Source organism: Leuresthes tenuis, unplaced genomic scaffold, assembly GCF_036924035.1.
Source record: "Leuresthes tenuis unplaced genomic scaffold, fLeuTen1.0.hap1 SCAF_18, whole genome shotgun sequence".
Classification (NCBI taxonomy): domain Eukaryota; kingdom Metazoa; phylum Chordata; class Actinopteri; order Atheriniformes; family Atherinopsidae; genus Leuresthes; species Leuresthes tenuis.
In genome coordinates this window covers 1,898,559-1,919,158 of record NW_027325372.1, presented here as the reverse complement: position 1 = coordinate 1,919,158, position 20,600 = coordinate 1,898,559, and the positions used below count along the sequence as shown (strand labels likewise).

General features: G+C 47.0%; 2 protein-coding genes across 3 annotated transcripts; both read right to left on the bottom strand.

Annotated features, from left to right (window-relative positions):
• Window positions 1-1,262: 1,262 nt before the first annotated feature.
• naxe (NAD(P)HX epimerase) lies at window positions 1,263-6,414 on the bottom strand. Its single transcript, XM_072370795.1, has 7 exons — window positions 6,311-6,414; window positions 5,347-5,535; window positions 5,152-5,260; window positions 4,692-4,802; window positions 4,391-4,501; window positions 4,111-4,258; window positions 1,263-1,632 (listed from the first exon to the last, which is right to left on the bottom strand). Exons 2-7 carry the CDS (start codon window positions 5,517-5,519, stop codon window positions 1,433-1,435), a joined length of 852 nt encoding a protein of 283 aa, XP_072226896.1. The 5' UTR covers window positions 5,520-5,535; window positions 6,311-6,414; the 3' UTR covers window positions 1,263-1,432.
• Window positions 6,415-8,510: 2,096 nt separating this feature from the next.
• On the bottom strand, window positions 8,511-19,479 carry LOC140275264 (lamin-A-like). Of its 2 annotated transcripts, none has more exons than XM_072370692.1 (13): window positions 19,219-19,479; window positions 17,402-17,752; window positions 14,651-14,807; window positions 14,244-14,369; window positions 13,996-14,166; window positions 13,760-13,885; window positions 12,529-12,749; window positions 12,198-12,456; window positions 11,101-11,208; window positions 10,898-11,017; window positions 10,733-10,789; window positions 8,999-9,196; window positions 8,511-8,778 (listed from the first exon to the last, which is right to left on the bottom strand). In XM_072370692.1, the coding sequence occupies exons 2-13, from the start codon at window positions 17,737-17,739 to the stop codon at window positions 8,743-8,745; spliced, it is 1,917 nt and encodes a 638-aa protein (XP_072226793.1). In that variant the 5' UTR covers window positions 17,740-17,752; window positions 19,219-19,479; the 3' UTR covers window positions 8,511-8,742. The 2 variants fall into 2 exon arrangements, with proteins under 2 accessions (XP_072226793.1, XP_072226794.1); XM_072370693.1 differs by having other exon boundaries at window positions 8,999-9,193.
• Between the last annotated feature and the right edge of the window lie 1,121 nt (window positions 19,480-20,600).

The window sequence follows — 20,600 nt, the reverse complement described above, 5'->3', positions numbered from 1 at the left end:
GGAAAACATTCAGGACAGCTGTCAATCTTCCCAGGAGTGGACGTCCCAGCAAGTTCCCCCCAAGGTGAAGAAGCCCAGAGCTACATCTCAGACTCTACAGGCCTCAGTTAGCATGCTAAAGGTTAAAGGTCACCCCAAGGTGAAAAAGCCCAGAGCTACATCTCAGACTCTACAGGCCTCAGTTAGCATGTTAAAGGTTAAAGGTCACCCCAAGGTGAAGAAGCCCAGAGCTACATCTCAGACTCTACAGGCCTCAGTTAGCATGTTAAAGGTTAAAGGTCACCCCAAGGTGAAGAAGCCCAGAGCTACATCTCAGACTCTACAAGCCTCAGTTAGCATGCTAAAGGTTAAAGGTCATGGCAGCACAGTTAGAAAAAGACTGAACAAGGATGGCTTGTTTGGAAGGGCTGCAGGAGAAAGCCTCTTCTCTCTAAAAAGAACATGGCAGCACAGCTTAGGTTTGCAAAGCTGCATCTGAACAAAGCTCAAGACTTCTGGAACAATGTCCTTTGGACAGACCAGAGCAAAGTGGAGATGTTTGGTCCTAATGCACAGCAGCACGTTTGGAGGAAACCAAACACAGCATATCAGCACAAACACCTCATACCAGCTGTCAAGCACGGTGGTGGAGGGCTGATGATCTGGGCTGGTTCTGCAGCCACAGGACCTGGGCACCTTGCAGTCATTGAGTCCACCATGAACTCCTCTGGATACCAAAGTATTCTAGAGTCAAATGTGAGGCCATCTGTCCCACAGCTAAAGCTGGGCTGAAACTGGCTCATCAACAGGACAAAGATCCCAAACACAGCAGCAGATCTACAGCAGAATGTGGGAAAAAGAAAATAATCGAGGTGTTGCAATGGTCCAGTCAGAGTCCAGACCTCAGCCTGACTGAAATGCTGTGGTGGGACCTTAAGAGAGCTGTGCAGAAACCAATGCTGCAAACCTCAATGAGCTGAAGCAGCGCTGGAGAGAAGAGGGCCGAGATTCCTCCAGAACCATGAGAGAGACTGATAACGTCCCACAGGAAACCATCACTGCAGCTCACTGCTGCTGGAGCTGCTGGATCAGGGGTTCACTTAGTTTCTCTCTCACTGCTGCTGAAGCTGCTGGATCAGGGGTTCACTTAGTTTCTCTCTCACTGCTGCTGAAGCTGCACCTGTTACTCAGAGGTTCAATATTTCATTATTTTGACAGCTTATAAGATGAATGTTTGATACAGAAATAACGACACTTCCTCTCATCAATAACATTTTTTATTCACATATTTTCATTTGCCTCCACTTTGATGAAGTTTATCATGAAGGAAACTCTCAGTCTCACCGCAGGAAGATCACACAAACAGACTAATCTGCTCATCTGTTTCTAAAGGAGAGGAACCGATGTCCTCTTCCCTTTCCAAGCTGCTGTGTTTCCCATCGCCGTGCGGCTGCTACAGCTGAAGGACGCAGTCTGTGCCCGGGTACAGAGGCAGGTTGAGCTCGTACTTCTTCTCCAAGCCAGGCGGCACAAACCGACCTCCCAGGAAGTGGTAACGTCCTCTGAAGAGCGAGGCCGATTTCTTCGGAGCGGTCAGAGAGATGAGCATGTCGGGCTGGAGCCCGTCTGTGCTGCCCTGCTCCACATCCCAACCTAAAGAAGAAGCAAATGAGAGATCAGGACCCAGCCCACCAGTTCGCTTCGTGAGGGAATTAAACACGAGTTAGCTGCCCCTCAGAGCGAGCTGCCCCTCAGAGCGAGCTGCCCCTCAGAGCGAGCTGCCCCTCAGAGCGAGCTGCCCCTCACAGAGAGCTGCCCCTCACAGAGAGCTGCCCCTCAGGGCGAGCTGCCCCTCAGAGCGAGCAGCCCCTCACAGGGAGCTGCCCCTCACAGAGAGCTGCCCCTCAGAGCGAGCAGCCCCTCACAGGGAGCTGCCCCTCACAGAGAGCTGCCCCTCAGGGCGAGCTGCCCCTCACAGAGAGCTGCCCCTCACAGAGAGCTGCCCCTCACAGAGAGCTGCCCCTCACAGAGAGCTGCCCCTCACAGAGAGCTGCCCCTCACAGAGAGCTGCCCCTCACAGGGAGCTGCCCCTCACAGAGAGCTGCCCCTCACAGGGAGCTGCCCCTCACAGAGAGCTGCCCCTCACAGAGAGCTGCCCCTCACAGAGAGCTGCCCCTCACAGAGAGCTGCCCCTCACAGAGAGCTGCCCCTCAGAGCGAGCTGCCCCTCACAGAGAGCTGCCCCTCACAGAGAGCTGCCCCTCACGGAGAGCTGCCCCTCAGGGCGAGCTGCCCCTCAGGGCGAGCTGCCCCTCAGGGCGAGCTGCCCCTCACAGAGAGCTGCCCCTCACAGAGAGCTGCCCCTCACCGCGAGCTGCCCCTCACCGCGAGCTGCCCCTCACCGCGAGCTGCCCCTCACCGCGAGCTGCCCCTCACCGCGAGCTGCCCCTCACCGCGAGCTGCCCCTCAGAGCGAGCTGCCCCTCACGGCGAGCTGCCCCTCAGAGCGAGCTGCCCCTCAGAGCGAGCTGCCCCTCACCGCGAGCTGCCCCTCACAGCGAGCTGCCCCTCAGAGCGAGCTGCCCCTCAGAGCGAGCTGCCCCTCAGAGCGAGCTGCCCCTCAGAGCGAGCTGCCCCTCAGGGCGAGCTGCCCCTCAGAGCGAGCTGCCCCTCAGGGCGAGCTGCCCCTCACCGCGAGCTGCCCCTCAGAGCGAGCTGCCCCTCAGAGCGAGCTGCCCCTCAGAGCGAGCTGCCCCTCAGGGCGAGCTGCCCCTCAGAGCGAGCTGCCCCTCAGGGCGAGCTGCCCCTCAGGGCGAGCTGCCCCTCAGGGCGAGCTGCCCCTCACAGAGAGCTGCCCCTCACAGCGAGCTGCCCCTCACAGAGAGCTGCCCCTCAGGGCGAGCTGCTCCTTCAGCGCAGGTTTAATCTGAACACACAGGAAATCATTCTATCCCGCAACAGTTAAAGCCAATTATTACGCTGGATTATTAATGGTGTAGTGGTAAGATTGCTGCCTGCCATGTGGGTTTAAATCCTGACACCCTGCTAAAGGTACCACCTCCTGTAGGAGTCCGGAGGCAAGACCCCCCAACACCACCCACTCATCTGGGATATGAGTGCAAGTGGCTTTGGATGAAAGCGTCTGCCAAAAGCAATAAATACAACATCACATTAAAAAAGGGGCAAATATTTGTTGTAGCTTTCCTGAAATTAAATAATGAGATCGTTAAAGAGTCCAAAAAACAACAAAAAAATCTAATTAAAAGCAACGTTTTTAAAGGTTCCTTCAGCGCAGGTTTAATCTGACAGTGAGACGGTCCAAATCAAACTCCTGCTTCATCACATCATCATCAACAGTGTCACCAACAAAATTACTACTTAACGACTAACAAATCTGAAAATTCATCATTAAAATGATTTACGTGGCACCTTTTAGACGTAAAATGCAGCTCAACTCACTTTACATCAGATTAAAGCAGAGAAAGATGGTTTTAAAGTAGACTAATCTGAGCCATGTGGCCAGCAGGTGGCGGTGCAGAGCACCATAACGCTGATGAGACCTCAGAGAGGTCAAACACTCAGAATATTTACCAACATCAGTAAAATCTAACACTTCAACATTTGCTATGTTGTCTTTGAGATATTTTCAATTAAATGCAGAGTTTGAATCACTTAAAAATAACCAAATTCTGTTCATTTCCTTTTTAAACAGCTTTCCAAACAGTCTCACTTTGATTTGTCTGCTTTCCTGGTAATTTATCCGGTCATTTATCCGGTCATTTACCCGGTCATTTACCCGGTCCTTTATCCGGTCATTTATCCGGTCACTTACCCGGTCCTTTACCCGGTCATTTATCCGGTCCTTTATCCGGTCATTTATCCGGTCCTTTATCCGGTCCTTTACCCGGTCATTTATCCGGTCATTTATCCGGTCCTTTATCCGGTCATTTATCCGGTCATTTATCCGGTCATTTATCCGGTCATTTATCCGGTCATTTATCCGGTCATTTATCCGGTCATTTATCCGGTCATTTATCCGGTCGGAGACACAGATCCAGACAAGGAGGCAGCTGGAGTGCGGACCAGCGGAGTTTAACTGGACTAAACTTCAGCAGTGAAGCCTGAGGACTGACCTGAGGGGATGTCGATGCTCGCGATGGGCACCGTGGTCTTCTTCAGCTCGTCCAGGATGGAGCCAAAAGGCTCCCGTACAGACCCCTTAAAACTGAAGCCAAAGATGGCATCTATCACCACGTTGTAGGCTTCGTCGATCACTTCGGCCTGAGATAAAGAAACATTCGGGTTCAATCACAACCCCTGAGATGCATTTTCCACCTGTGAAGCCAAAGTACAGAAGCTGCACCAGTTAATTACACGACTGGCTGCAGGGCAAAGTCTGAAATGACCTCGAACCTCGGGCATCTCGGTGAGGAAGGGTATCTCCATCTTCTGGCACTGTGTGGTCAGACCCTGGAACAGCGCTTTGTTTGGCCTCTTCGGGTACAGGACGGTGGGCTCGTATCCCTGCGTCACCACACACAAAGTCACAGGAAATCATTCTCTACAGATAACTTCCAGAAATGATCAACTTAATCTCCTGAAAAACACAAAAGTAGGGGCCGATGAAGCAGCTCTGAGTGAAGAAAACCTTCAGCCGCCTTCCTGTTAACACTTCAGGAGCATTTTCACTGCAACGCCATTTCATTTCACTTACAAAGAGCTTCAGATGGCGGGCAGCCACCAGGCCATCGCCCCCGTTGTTACCCGGGCCACAGATCACCAGCAGAGCAGGTCTGGCCTTGACCAGCGATGTCAGTGGATACGCCTGCAGGAGAAGAAAGAAATCAGCAAAGGAGAAGAGGATGCTCTAAAAAGCTAATAAAGAGAAATGTTTCCTCTGATGTGGAGTCGGAGTAATCCGATTAATCTGATTGGAATCTGTGCTGTAAATCTAAAGCTGATGGAGAAACTAAAAGCAAACTTTCAAAGGTGCCGGTCTGTGCCCCGTAAAACACATTCGCTGCAAAAACTCAAGTCAAGCAAGAGAAAAACAAACAACCAGAAGCTCATAAAACATAAATATGTCAGTAAATGTCTGACGAGACGAACGGACATTCAATCAGCCAATGAAACGACTGATCTGAGCCACTGAAACAGCCAGGAAGGAGTCTGACCCGTGTGATGGCGGTCGCACAGCTGAGCCCTGCCAGCTCCATCAGCTGGTCCACGCTGAAGCCGTACTCGCTGAAAAGCTCCTCGTCGATGTGCTGCGCCTCCTCCTGCCTGTGAAGACCCCACAGGTCAGTTTGGCGTGCGCGCACTCATGCAGTCTGGTTTCACCCCGACATGCACACCGTTTACAGCCTCACCCGAGGTATTTGACGCTTTGGGCCATGGTGGACGCCGGTCTGCTGCTGAAACAGTCCTTCTTGTGGTAGTTAGCTGCTGCGGACAGCGAGCATGTCCCCGTCTGAGCGAGGGCTGCTGCAGCTCGCGAGGTCACCAGGAAGCCGATCCCGAACAGAGTCCGAACGCTCCACATCCAGATGGTACCAGCCCTGAGCAGAGAAGAAGAGGAAAGCCCGTGAGCTGCGGCTCAGTCTGCAGGCGACGCACGTTTCACACATCAGCAGGTTCCACACTGAGCGAAATGTCTTTGAGTGGCGGTTTCTGTAAGAGCCGGTCCAATGAGGAGCCTCCTTTATCACCTCCTTTAGTGAAGAAAACACACAGGAAATCATTCTATCCCACAATTCATAGGAGCTGCAACATTTAAAGCCACGCTGGATTACTAATGGTGCAGTGGGAAGATTGCTGCCTGCCATGTGGGTTTAAATCCTGACACCCTGCGTTTAAGGTACCACCTCCAGTCGGGTCCGGAGGCAAGACCCCCCACCTGGGATATGAGTGCAAGTGGTTTGGATAAAAGCGTCTGCCAAAAGCAATAAATACAACATCACATTAAAAAAGGGGCAAATATTTGTTGTAGCTTTCCTGAAATTAAATAATGAGATCGTTAAAGAGTAAAAAAAAAAAAAAAGCAAATAAAAAACAAGTTTTGTTTTTAAAGGAAGTTGTTCAGTTGAACAGTTTTCAGTTACTTTTTGTGAAATAACACGTTTGTTTATTTAATGTCTGTTTGAAAAAACTAAATGATTTAAATGAAAATTAAAACATTATGATTCGTGTTGTTGTGAAGCTTTTTTTAGCTGCTTCAGTCCACAGGCTAAAGTTAGCTGTTAGCTAACAGCGTGACTGTAAATATCAGAAACACTGTTCCCCCTAAAAACAACCTGCGCACCGTGCACCGTGCACGTTTGTCTTTTTACACACCTTACTGTCCGCGACGCGCAGGTGAAGCTCCGAAGGTGTGCACCCGCACCCGCTAACCGACCCTGCTGACCACTTCCGGGTTTGAAAACAGGCTACGGAAAGCCAAAAGTGTCATAATTTACCTTCTTCGCCTGCCGTCCAAAAATTCAGGCAGGCTGCGATGACGCGCTCACTGTCGCCTGTGAGTTATTTACCAATCTGTTTCTGATCATAAGATGAGAGCAAACAGCAGAGCTCATGTTTCTCCAGTTTTAGCTTCTCTTCATTGGCTCCCTGTTAAATTCAGAACAGAATTTAAGATTCTTCCCCTCACATATAAAGCTTTTAATGACCAAACGTACCTTTCAATTTGCTTTGTATGAATTGCACTCATTTGGAATTTAATTATTCATATCTTAATGTCACTGCATCTTTGAAGTGCGTTGAGGTGACATTTGTTGTGAGTTAAATGAATTAAACTGAATGGTGAGGATACCCCCTCTATGATGGATGGCTTTAGCCTAAGCTATCGCCTTACTCTTAGGGCAGGAACATACCTGTTCTTTAATCATGTAAGAAACCTGCTCCGTCGTGGGTGTAGCTGTCCACATACTTGCCTGTTTACAACACCTGTTTACTTCACCTGTTACTGGGTGATTCCACTGGGGACACACCAGATGACTCAAGCTGGAAAAAGCAGACGATTGGCACCGTCCCCACTCTGTTTCTGATCTCTTGGAAGTTATTTCCACAGCATATTTGTCACTGAACCGTGTCACAGACACAGCATAAACATGTGGGTAACTGCAGACTTTCTCTACCAGCTTGTCCCTTAAACTTTCCTCCATTTTTACCGCCGCTGACCCCATGACCTTGCATCCAGTCACATTTGGCCCTACAGGTCACCCACATATTGCAGCTTGTGTAGTGTCACTTTTTGAGGATGTGCAGAAATGACACTAATGCATTTCCGGCCTCACAGATCGGTATCGTCTCTCTTCTCCTGGTTGTTTCACAACATTCACACCTTGAATCTTGAGACTAAAACATCCTACATTTTTATTCAGGCTGAAAAGCGAAAATCAGCTCTGGATCAATAAGGTTGGCCTGTTGTTTCCTCACTGGGAGAAAAGCTTTTATTTGATGCCAAGGTTGGGTTTTGGGGATCCTAATTTAAGCTGAACTGATTTTAAATTTGTGGGGTAAAAGTAATCATAAATATTCCTAAAAGTGTTTTTATCAGGCACTGTTAGAGACAGAATAAAGATGGTCTAAGCATTGGAAGTCAGTTGCCTGTGTGGTGCCTTCATGCTCCCTCGGATTTATCACTTTCAGACTGCAAATGTAAACACAAGTGCGCCAGACCACCTCTGAGTGTCGTCTCAGCTACCGGAGCTGAAAACGTGCTAAGTGTGTCCGCACCTGTGTTTAAAGGGGAACTCCGGTGTTTTTAAACCTTATTTCTGGCATGAAATACGTTCATCTGCTCACAGAGAACAGTTTGGTAAAAGTCGGCGTCCTTCAGAAGATATTTAGATAACTGGAGATCCATATAACGGAGTGAACGGGGCTTAGAGGATGCAGCCTCTAAATAAGGCATTATCTGTCTTTATTTCACCAATACTTTAAGAAGAATGAATGAATGAACGTGTGCTATAGCTCTGTTAGCTCAGAGCTGCTGTTATGTGGCTACTTGCAGCTATAGGAGAGCTAACGGAGGGATTTCTACACAGGCACTCTACTGGGACCACTTCATCCACACGCCCCCCTGCAGCACAGTTCATTCACTCCGTGCTCTGTGACAGTCGGCTAACTTCACACAGAGTTTGCTGCTGATAGTTTTGTGCAACATGGCAGGATATTTATCAGATTTTGACAACTTGAACGACGACTTTGAGTAAGATGGACGTTCTTACCGGAGTGAATGAGTTGTGTCGTCTTCTGTTGATGTTTCAGATGCTTTAATAGAGTTAACAACTCAAACAGTCCTTTTAGTTTAATGAAAACATGTTTATTCGTATCAGAAAAATACAAAAATATTCTGTAAATCTTGTCAATTTAGTGTCAAAGATCAAAGGAAAAAAGAAATGTTTTCTTTTTCAAAATAAATCAGATTTAACTGTCAAATATATGCTTCAACTACCAGCTACAACAGATATTAAAGGCCTTAACATTAACCAAACATGGTTTTTATTAACCAAAGGCTTATAAAATTATTATATATATTGTTTACTGCCAGAAAAGCTGATGTACATTTTATAAAAAAGTTGTTTTAATCAACACTGAACTTTAAAAAAAGGCTTTGTGAGCATGCTTATGTACATCATTTGAAAAAAAGCAGACAGTAAACCGAACACTGAAGTCAATGAACTGAACTTAAAGCTAATAGTGACTAAATAAGTAAGAACTGAAACTTAATGAAGGTAAAAGTACTTCAGCGTGGATCCAGGACGTCACATGATTGGGCAGCTCTCCATTCTGCCTCCAGTCTGAGAGGAAAGTTTGACTTAGTCAGTATCATCACAGACACATTATTTATCAGTCTGATCAGAAAAAACCTCCAAGTTCATGTTTCATTAAACAGAAGAAAGAAAGAAAGAGAAAAACATCAGGAAATTTACTTTAAGATATTCTCTGAAGTCAAATTCTGGCCTGTTTATTAATTCCTGAATCTAATACTGACCAACATGGCGTCCATACGTCACCCACCTTGCGAGGCGTGCTGGTGCTGAACACGTATGACTGCGGCAGCAAACCCTCGGAGATGCCGCCGCTGCGGAAGGAGCGGGAGGCTGAGGACACGGAGCAGCTGCTGGATTTGTCCGAAGGAAGTCCGCAGGAGCCACACACGACGGTCCGGCTGCGCAGGTTGTACTCGCCGTCCCCACAGGTGCTGTGAGCCACCTGCTGAGGCCGAGAGACACTCAGGAACCAGGACTCAGTGGGTTTAACCAGGACTCAGTGGGTTTAACCAGGACTCAGTGGGTTTAACTAGTACTCAGTGGGTTTAACCAGGACTCAGTGGGTTTAACCAGGACTCAGTGGGTTTAACTAGTACTCAGTGGGTTTAACCAGGACTCACTGGATCTAACCAGGACTCAGTGGGTTTAACCAGGACTCAGTGGGTTTAACCAGGACTCACTGGGTTTAACCAGGTCTCAGTGGATCTAACCAGGACTCAGTGGGTTTAACCAGGACTCAGTGGGTTTAACTAGTACTCAGTGGGTTTAACCAGGACTCAGTGGGTTTAACCAGGACTCACTGGGTTTAACCAGGACTCAGTGGATCTAACCAGGACTCAGTGGGTTTAACCAGGACTCACTGGATCTAACCAGGACTCAGTGGGTTTAACCAGGACTCAGTGGGTTTAACTAGTACTCAGTGGGTTTAACCAGGACTCAGTGGATCTAACCAGGACTCAGTGGGTTTAACCAGGACTCAGTGGGTTTAACCAGGACTCACTGGGTTTAACCAGGTCTCAGTGGATCTAACCAGGACTCAGTGGGTTTAACCAGGACTCAGTGGGTTTAACCAGGACTTAGTGGATCTAACCAGGACTCAGTGGGTTTAACCAGGACTCAGTGGGTTTAACCAGGACTCACTGGGTTTAACCAGGACTTGGTGGCTCTAACTAGTACTTAGTGGGTTTAACCAGGACTTAGTGGGTTTAACCAGGACTCAGTGGATCTAACCAGGACTCAGTGGGTTTAACCAGGACTCAGTGGGTTTAACCAGGACTCACTGGGTTTAACCAGGACTTGGTGGCTCTAACTAGTACTTAGTGGGTTTAACCAGGACTTAGTGGGTTTAACCAGGACTTAGTGGATCTAACTAGTACTTAGTGGGTTTAACCAGGACTCAGTAGATGTAACCAGGTCTCAGTGGAGCTAACCAGGACTCAGTGGATCTAACCAGGACTCAGTGGAGCTAACCAGGTCTCAGTGGATCTAACCAGGACTCAGTGGGTTTAACCAGGACTCAGTGGGTTTAACCAGGACTCACTGGGTTTAACCAGGACTTGGTGGCTCTAACTAGTACTTAGTGGGTTTAACCAGGACTTAGTGGGTTTAACCAGGACTTAGTGGATCTAACTAGTACTTAGTGGGTTTAACCAGGACTCAGTAGATGTAACCAGGTCTCAGTGGAGCTAACCAGGACTCAGTGGATCTAACCAGGACTCAGTGGAGCTAACCAGGTCTCAGTGGATCTAACCAGGACTCAGTGGAGCTAACCAGGACTCAGTGGAGCTAACCAGGACTCAGTGGATCTAACCAGGACTCAGTAAATCTAACTAGGTCTCAGTGGATCTAACCAGTACTTATTGGGTTTAACCAGGACTGCTGGAGGTCCTTAAGGTATTTGGGGTTGAATCTGATGCTCATCAGTGCCATTTATCAGAAGATTGTTGTGTCCTGAACATGTTCTGAATCTCATTTCTCTCACCATGTCATCATCCTCCTCTTCAAACAGTGTGCGGGTGACCTTCCTCATGGCCATTTCCTGGAAGAAAAAGCTTTATCAAAACACCAGCTTCTCGGTGACAGATATTCGAGCCCTTAAGGTCTGAATAAAGTGCCCCTGGAATAAGACATCGGTGGTTTGAAGTACCTCTCCGCTGGCGCTGATCAGAGTGGTCTGGAGCAGGTCCCCGGTGCCCCAGGAGGGCTGAGTCTTCCACACCAGGTCCGAAGGAGGATTGTGGGTTCTACCTGCATTAGAGGCCCAAATCTGATGGAACAGAAACAGTAAAAGATCAAATATAAGCAAGTTGATTTGTGGATCTGGTTAGAGATAAAAGTGGTGCTACTAACCGTGACCCTCTGACCGGCCTTCAAGGTGAACTTAGCCGGGAACTTGAAGATGATTGGAGGGCTGGATCCCACCTGCCGCTTCAGCTGCCAGTTCCCCAGATTCTGATCCTGCAGCAGCGACATCACGGTAAATAAAAGCTTTCTGTTATCGTGTAAAACTCTCTGCTGACACTTCTTTAAAAGGTGCAGAAGGCCAAACCGGGTCAGCTCATGTTCTGCTAACCAGCAGCATCAGAAAGGCTTTATTTTCCATTGAAAGGTCACAGCAGACAAGCCGATTTTCTCAGAAATCAGGACTCAGTGGATCTAACCAGGACTTAGTGGGTTTAACCAGGACTCAGTGGGTTTAACCAGGACTTAGTGGCTCTAACTAGTACTTAGTGGGTTTAACCAGGACTCAGTGGGTTTAACCAGGACTCAGTGGATCTAACCAGGACTCAGTGGGTTTAAACAGGACTCAGTGGATCTAACCAGGACTCAGTGGGTTTAACCAGGACTCAGTGGATCTAACCAGGACTCAGTGGATCTAACCAGGACTCAGTGGATCTAACCAGGTCTCAGTGGATCTAACCAGGACTTAGTGGGTTTAACCAGGACTCAGTGGGTTTAACCAGGACTTAGTGGCTCTAACTAGTACTTAGTGGGTTTAACCAGGACTCAGTGGGTTTAACCAGGACTCAGTGGATCTAACCAGGACTTAGTGGGTTTAACCAGGACTCAGTGGGTTTAACCAGGACTCAGTGGATCTAACCAGGACTCAGTGGGTTTAACCAGGACTTAGTGGGTTTAACCAGGACTCAGTGGATCTAACCAGGACTCAGTGGGTTTAACCAGGACTCAGTGGGTTTAACCAGGACTTAGTGGCTCTAACTAGTACTTAGTGGGTTTAACCAGGACTCAGTGGGTTTAACCAGGACTCAGTGGATCTAACCAGGACTCAGTGGGTTTAAACAGGACTCAGTGGATCTAACCAGGACTCAGTGGGTTTAACCAGGACTCAGTGGGTTTAACCAGGACTCAGTGGGTTTAACCAGGACTCAGTGGATCTAACCAGGTCTCAGTGGGTTTAACCAGGTCTCAGTGGATCACCATCTCACCTCATCCGCTTTGTTGCCCAGTCTGACATATTTCCCCTCCAGGTCCACCTCGTCCACGGTGACCCGGCCGCTGGCTGACGCCTGCTGGGTGATGCGAGTGCGGGCCACAGCTCCGCCTGTGAAGCTGGAGGCCTCGCTGTCGGTGTCGTTGGGTCGGCGTCTCTTCACGGAGGAGTGGACCGATCGAGAGTGAGCTGCCGAGGTGGAGGATCGACCTCCCGTCACTCTGGTAGGCGGCGGGCTGGGGGACAGACGCAGCCTGCGGGGATGGACATGATGGTGAGGATGTAGGTGATGAAAGAGGAAAAATCTCACTGTGAGCCAAACCGACCTCTCCTCCTCCCCCTCCAGCAGCTTCCTGTAGGCACATATCTCCATATCCAGAGCCAGCTTGACATCCAGGAGCTCCTGATACTCGTCCAGCTGCTGCTGCATCCGCTGCCTCATCTCCGCCATCTCTCGATCTTTGTCTCCCAGCAGGCGGCGGGTGGTGTCCCGCTCCCGAGAAAGAGCGTCCTCGAGGTCCCTCACCTTCGCCTCGCGAGCCGCCAGCTGGATCAGACACGAGAATCCGAGTTATCAGACTCTGAGAGGATCCAAACCAGTCTCAGACTGAAGATTCAACAAAGACTGCAGATCTGACAGGGTCACGGTTTGGAACACAAACTGAGATTATTTCCCATCATGCACCTCAGCTGCATTTTTAGGTTAATTTTAAACATCGTAGAGACATTGGTGCTGTTTCCATAAAGCAGTTAGCTGCTCCTCCTCCTGCTCGGTCCAACTGAACCGTACGTTTGTCTGCCTCATCGCCATGGTTACCGTCAGCCACAGCTTCCCCTGCTTCCTGTTTGGAAGTGACAACAGCGCACGTGTTGGCTGAAAACACAGAACGAGTCCCTGAACGTCTCAGGTTGCCTTAAAACAAACAGCCTGGACTGAGTTTTACGAGCTGACACCAAACAACCGAGATCACAGAGCGCCGCAAGTCATGAGATTCTTCCCGATTTCATTCGGACTGGAACACGTTTCACAGCCTTTGAAATCCCTTGAAGGACCCCGTAGTTTACAGCTGGAGTCTGAGTTAAGAAAGTTTTTATTCTTATCTGCACGTTTATGTGAATTTCTTTGTGTTTTGTATCGATTGGTTGAATTTTCCTTAGCATTTGTGTCAACGTTTGTCTCCTAAACTCTTCTCTGGTCTTAAAAAACAGATGTTTCCAGATGTTGGGGTGGCTCAGAAAGTTCAGCTGCATCGTGTTCTTCTGGCACAGAGCTGCCGGTCATTTGTTCACTTATTTATTCTATTTTACTGTCAGAAAAAGGTGGAGAAGGACGTCGTGTTTATGTGACATTCAGCTGATAAAAATGATGGGAATTTTACATTAAATTCCTCTCGGTTATTATAATTAAACGTAATAAAAATGGAACATAAAAGTGAAAACTTCTGTGCAGTGAGGGCATAAACAAACGACCTTTATACGGAGTAAAAAATGTGCAAAATGTTCTGATCTCCAGTGCTGTGGAGCTTCTGAGAGTGAGCTGTTCCTGTTTCTAACAACCTGCTTCTGCAGCTGGCTGAGCTGAGCCGACGTGGACTCCAGACGAATTCGCGTCTGCTGCAGCTCCTCGTGCGCCGCTCCAACCAGGTTGCTGCTCCTGTCCGCCGTCTGACGAGCATTTTCCAGCTGAAACGCGCAAACACAGTCTATAAAAGCTGCTGAAAGTCACAGTGTTCATTCTGCTTGGTTTATCCAGTAACTTCGCTGTACAAAAGTGGAAAACTTGTCTTCGCTACCTTGGCATTGTAGGTCTTCTCAATCTCCTCCTTGTACATTTTAATCTGCAGCTCGTGCTGGCTGCGCATGTCCGCCAGCGCCTCGGTCAGCTTGCTTTCAAACTCCTGCTGGTGGCCATTATCTAACTCAACCATACGGGACTCGTGCCGCCTTTTTACCTCCCGTAGTTCCTGTTGAGGAAGTTTGAAAAGTTAATAATATCTAGCTAATATCCACCCAGGAACATGTTTGTGTTCGAGAGTCGGACCTCGGAGTAGAGGTTCTTCTGAAACTCCAGCTCCTCTTTCAGAGTCTGAATGCGATTCTCTCCGTCCACCCTCCTCAGCATCTCATCCTGCAGCTGCTTCCTGGCATCCCCCAGACTGGTTTCCAACTGAGAAAGAGACAAGGAGGGACTAAATATGAATAAATACTGTAAAAAAAAGTCAAAATGAATGAATAAGAGAGAAATTCTGTCCTGCTGAGGTCAACAAAAAGTCTCCAGATCCTGGTTCTGGTTCCTCACACACTATGAAGAATAAACTCCCAAAGAAACATTAAGAGTTAGAGTGAAGCTGTTTCTGGTTCCTGGTGCTTCCAGACATCAGTGTCACAAAGAAAGAGATGAAACAACTGAACCCAAATGTTTTCCACGCAGCGTGGGTTTAGCTCTACCTTGGTAACCTGCGCCTTCAGGTCCCGGTTTTCCCCCTCGAGGTTCCTCTTCTCCCCCAGAGCCGTCGTCAAAGAGGCGTCCTTCGAGTTCAGCAGGGCCTCCAGGTCTTTGAGCCTCAGCAGGGCTCCTGCCAGCTCTGACTCCTTTTTGGTGTTCCTGCAAAGAAACAATGTCAAACTCTGTCTTCCTTCGTGTGCTTTAGTACTGACATGTGGTCCCACAGGGATCAATCCTTGGCCCATTCGTGTTTAACTTGTATTGTACTTTCCTTATAGGTGTTCTGATTGCAACATCCAGATGTATCCAGATGTAATGTGTAGATGGTGGTAGTAACTCCACGCTTCATGTTACCGCCTGGTTAAAGCAGTGCTGTTTGCAGCTAAATGTGTCAAAGTCAAACACGGCTAATGCTTTTCTACAGGCTACACGTTGTATCTGAATAAAAGTACCTTGTGTGGCGCACTGGAACAGGGATTCTGTGTGTGTTATGATTGGAGATGGTTTGCTTTGTATGTGTTGCAGTTAATTCATGTGGTTGTTATTGTTTCAGGGGTTGAATTTCTGCGTATGTTGAGGATTGGCTGTGTTTGTGCTGATCCTTTGGAGGGGGGTACTGTCTCTTTAAGAGGACGAGTAAAGTGGGTTGGTGTGAACTCTATGCTCGTGTTGAACCGTGGACCGTTTTGATGGATTAAAAAGTTGCAAAAACGAAGATGGACGTGGTTTTTGGCTGTTCATTTTGAGGGTGCAACACTTGGAGTCCAGACTTTCCTTTAAAGCTCACGTGAAAACTCAATACTTCACCTCAGGGGAAGGACTGGATAGTGTAGTGATAAGATTGCCACCTTTCATGTGGGTGACCTGGGTTCAAAACCCCTACCTCCAGTAGGCAAGGCCTTAGGCAAGACCCCCTTACCCTATCTGCCTACCTGTAACTTGCTTTGGATAAATGCTAAATGCATAAACATAATGAGCATTATAGCGAATAAAGTAACAAACAGAAAAAAATAACTACAAAAATCTTCAGAATGAGCCTGCAGGAGCCTTACACAGCCAACACTACACCCTGGGCTACAGGGCTCCAGCGCTCCAGCACTGCTGCCTTTCCAGGTCCAAACTGCACACATCCCCCACCAGGAGCTTCCACCCCATGTTTCTAATTCTGGTTTTAATGCCAGAGCAGCACACTGGATGCATGTAGTAACCCAGATATCTAAATAAATGCCTTTAAATCACTGTATTGTTGTTATATTACCTGGATATGACCAGTCATAACATGCACCAGATACTCACTTGAAATGTAAATGTAAATGTAATTTATTTATTCAGCCCTTTGCAACAATCCATTTCGGTACCAAAGTGCTTTACATCAGATAATAAATAAAGAAAAGAATAAGTACAAAACAATAAAATAACAGTAAACGCAATAAAATACAGCAAAATTGAATAAGATAATATAAAAGAGTCACTATACTACTGGGTATTAAAAGCCATCTGAAATATATGTGTTTTTAGCCCTGATTTAAAGAGGCCCAGGTCAGAAATAAGGCACATCTCGGGGGGGGAGCTTATTCCAGAGCCTGGGGGCAGCAACAGAAAAGGCTCGGTCACCCTAGGGCTTGTATTTTGACCTGAACACTTCCAGCAAAAGTTGATTTGTTGACCTCAGAGCTCTACCAGGATTACGAAATGACTTTTCATATTTAGTTTGACGCGCTAATGCTAACGCTAACGCTCCCTAAACCATAGTACCTAAAGCAGTACACAGTAATAGAAACATGCTACAACACAAGTTATATTACTCAAAAAGCCGTCCAGAAGGAAAAATATAATAGAAGTGAATCCTTTTAGCCGTGTGTGCAAACTGAATAAAGGTTTTTACAGTACAAATCAGTTCATTTTGTGCTATTTGAGAGAAAGAAGCCTTGATGGAACAGGGGAAAGACCTCAGTGCATATGACTCATAGGTCAGTGATGTGTCCCGTGAATCTGGTAGCCACAAGCCACAGCCGGCAGTGTTTAACTGAGGAGCTGCCATGGAAACCGTTTGGCTTTGCTAAAAACACACACGCATCTTCTCAATATTTATGGAAAAATAAGAGCGGAGCGTTTTAGACGGTGCCACGTATTGTGTGTATAATGATCACTTTGGTGAGGGAGGAAAAACGGGGGAAAGAGTTAGTCATCGGGCTCTGGATGTGGCAGCAAGGGAAGGAGTCAGAGTGGAAGTCGAAGACGGTATGATTCAGCCAGGGAGTGGCCCCAGCAGCAGGGCGGCCCCCAGAGAGTCAACGTCTTAAATAAGCACCAGTATTAAGAGCTGATGAGTAACTGCAGAGATCTGTTAACACCACAGTCTCAAACCCATCACTCGCAGAGGCTCGGAGGGATCAGATTTCAGACGCCTCGAGGCCACCAGGCATCTTGTGATCATCAGATAAAAACAGTTTTGGGGTCAATGGAGTCATTTTGTTGTATTTGCAGACAAATATGTGGAATGGGAGTTCTTTCCATGAAAAGTTTTGTAAGTTTGACCTTTAAGCTGGACTTTAAATGTGGCAAAACGGGCAGAAAAGACACGTCTGTGGCTGCAGAGTCTGAGCTGCAAAGCACAGGGGCGTAGTTAAAGGGGAGGGGGGGCCTCTGAAATTAAGCTCAGCCTAATTAACATACTTCCTTTTTCTAAACTATCATCACTGCACACAAAGCAAACATCAGAGGATGAGTTCCAGACTTGGGATTGCACCCACCTTGCTTTCAGCTCCTTGTGGTCCTCCCGCAGCTTCCCCAGCTCCAGCTGCAGCCGCGCTCGCTCTTTAGCCACCGAGTCCAGAGTCTGACGGGCGTCAGCCAGCTCCGACTCGTAGGCGGCCTTCAGGCCTGTCAGCTCCCGGGTCACCTCCGTCTCTGACTCGGTGATTCGCAGACGCAGGCCGGCATTCTCGGCCTCCAAATAGCGCACCTTGTCGATGTAAACGGCCAGGCGATCGTTGAGGTTGGACAGGTCCTCCTTCTCCTGGAGACGGGTGATGCGGTTGGGGGAGAGTGGAGTGTTTCCACCTCGAGGAGAAGTTTTGGGTGTCGCCATTTTGCCTTTCTGTCTTCAAACAAACACAAATGTTTTCAATGTTTTCATCTTGATGAAAGTTTATCGTGATCCAGCCTCATTTCTTTCAGACTTTCTGTAATCTTTAAAGTGTCCTGATCATCAGTTCTCCAGCTTTCTGAAGCTCTTTCACAGCTTTTCTTTGGACATTTTCTGCTTTTTCCCTCATTTTCAGTCCTTGTTCCTGAGCATTTTCAGAGGTTTTTTCTTTGTTCAGCCACTTAACTCTGACCTATGAAGCATTCAGGCAGAAAAAAGGCTCCTAACTCAAGGGATGAACCAGTGTTGTGTCGACACAGAACAGACAACTTAGCAAAGAAGCCATTTTAAACTGGATCTTTAGGCACTTTGTCACAAAGACACATCATTTGTTCCCATTTCTTTAGCTGCATCTATGAAAAACAGCAAAGAAAACACAGTTTGACAGACAGAAAATAGGATTTCTGCAGCAACAAGGTGATTCCCAAAGAGCTATTAGCTGAAAACTTGGCATATCTCAGCATGGTGTGCAGTGTGTCCTTAAAACATTTGAGGAAACTGGACAAGTGGAGGACAAAAGAAGAAGAGTCAGGCCTAAAAAACTATCTCCAGCAGATGAACAGGATCTGAAAGTGATGTCCTTAAGAAAGAGGAAAAAATCCAGCTGTGACCTGACAGGACCTGAGAGATGCATCTGGACCTTCAGCTGATCCATCTACTGTTGGCCCAAGCCTCATCAGAAATGGTCTCCATGGAAGGGTGGCTGTCAAGAAGCCGTTCTTAAGGAAGGGAAACAGGGAGAAAAGGCTGAGCTGTGCCAAATGACACAAGAAGTGGACTGAAAATCAGTGGCAACAGGTCTTATGGAGGGATGAATCCTCCCCAGAGCCCGGACCTCAACATTATTGAAGCAGTGTGGGATCATCTGACAGAGAACGGAACAAAAGGCAGCCCACATCCAAAGAAGAGCTTTGGGATGTCCTTCAAGAAGCCTGGAGAACTATTCCTGAAGACTCCTTAAAGAAATGACAGAAAGCTTGTCTCAGAGGGTTCAGGCTGTGTTGGAGAATAAAGGAGCTCAGACCAGATATTCACTTTAAAGCTGCTGAGAACTGATAAAAACTCTGTTTCAGTGAATCTCTGCAACTGTTTCCTGTTTTCCTGAAAAAGTATAAATAAATTAGTTCTGGATTAACACTTTTACCCTGTAATAAACATTCATAAATCCAGATTTCCTGTATAATTAATGAGAATACGTCTTACTCAGCCTGTCTGTTTATTTTCACTAAAATGAATCCAGACGCTCCAAAATCTTTCCGTAGAAACTCCAAATCACACGTTTACAGCTGAAAATTTAGTTTACAGAAAACTTCCAGCTCCACATACAGAAGACGAAGCATAATTAATCAAACATTGTGGGAGGGCTTAACGACTCCACCCAAAAATCTATCAAAAATCCCCAACCGTCACCGTCAGATTTACCTTTTTAAAGCTGAGAAAACTCTGCTCCGGGGATCTCTGCCGACCTCTTGTTGTCTCTCTTTACTGTCTCAGAATGAGTGTCCTCACTGCTCAGTCTGCCACTGCCTGCAAACCCATCTGAGTGCCCATGTAGGAAAGAATGAGATGGGAGGAGAGGGAGGTTGGCCTGAAGTTTGGCACTGGATGGGTGGTTGTTCCTCTGAGTGCTGTGGGATCGCAGCCTGAGTGAGTGAGTCACCCTCTGCCCGACCAGTTATTTAAAGCAGATCTGTTCGGAGTTGAGCTGTAATTATTTACAGTGTTTGACTCAAAGCAAACTGTTCTTCACTGTTAATCCTCAAATAATAATGTTTTACACTCATACTGTATTCATTCCACACCTAAATTAGCCTTTTATTGAAGTTTTGGCTCACATTTCTTGTCAAATTTGGTTAAAAGTCTCCGATTTAAGACGTTCTCCACAAACAAATGAGGTTTTCTGTGTTTATAATGATTTATAATGGTTTTAAGTGAGTACAATTCTGAGTTTTAGAACTATAGAAACTACTCCATTCTCTTTTTAATCTACTACATCCTTATTTTGTGACATTTTTCTACTTTATTTACTTTGATTAAGAATGCAGAATTTCATCAATAAATAATTGCTTTGCCATTTTATTAGATTAAGTAAATTTTTACTGGTAAAGGGGGGCATTTAGTAACGACCCAACAGCAAATGAAGCCTTAAACTCAGCTTTAGCTTTATATATTTACACATGAATGCGTCATAATCCCACATAATGTGCATCAGACTGTGGATCCACTGATTCAGTCCCTGCTGATTAAACCTGTTAAACATTGCAGCCGTAAAACACTTCACAAGCAGAGATGAGTCGACTATAAGACGGTGCAGATTAGACTCAGTTCAGACAGAACCAAAGAACGAGTAATTATACGAGCAGTTTAGTAGCTTTAATGAATGTTTTGACTCTTTTCTGGGAGTCCTGCTTCTCCAGGAGCAGACGTGAGTGGAGTTGGGGTTTAAACAGAGCACAGTCTGTGAGATTTAACAGGTTTGAACATTTATTTAAGATATATTAGCTCAAAGGATGAAGAATCTGAAGCATCAACACTCATTAAAAGCTGCTCCAGACTCATGTTTCCATCCTTCAGCTTCCTTTAATGACTCTTTTTAAAGGTTCGGGAACTGAGTTTTTCACAGGAATCTGAGTCCATTCCTGCTGAATCCCAGATTCCAGCTGCTCAGCAGTCGGTTGAAAAGACGGCACCTTGATGGCAGCATCTGTCTCTGCAGAACTCCAACATCCAGCTGTGCATCAGTGGTACCTTCACCCAGATGAAGCCCTCCATGCCATGGACTCTGCTGCAGCCCCAGACCATCA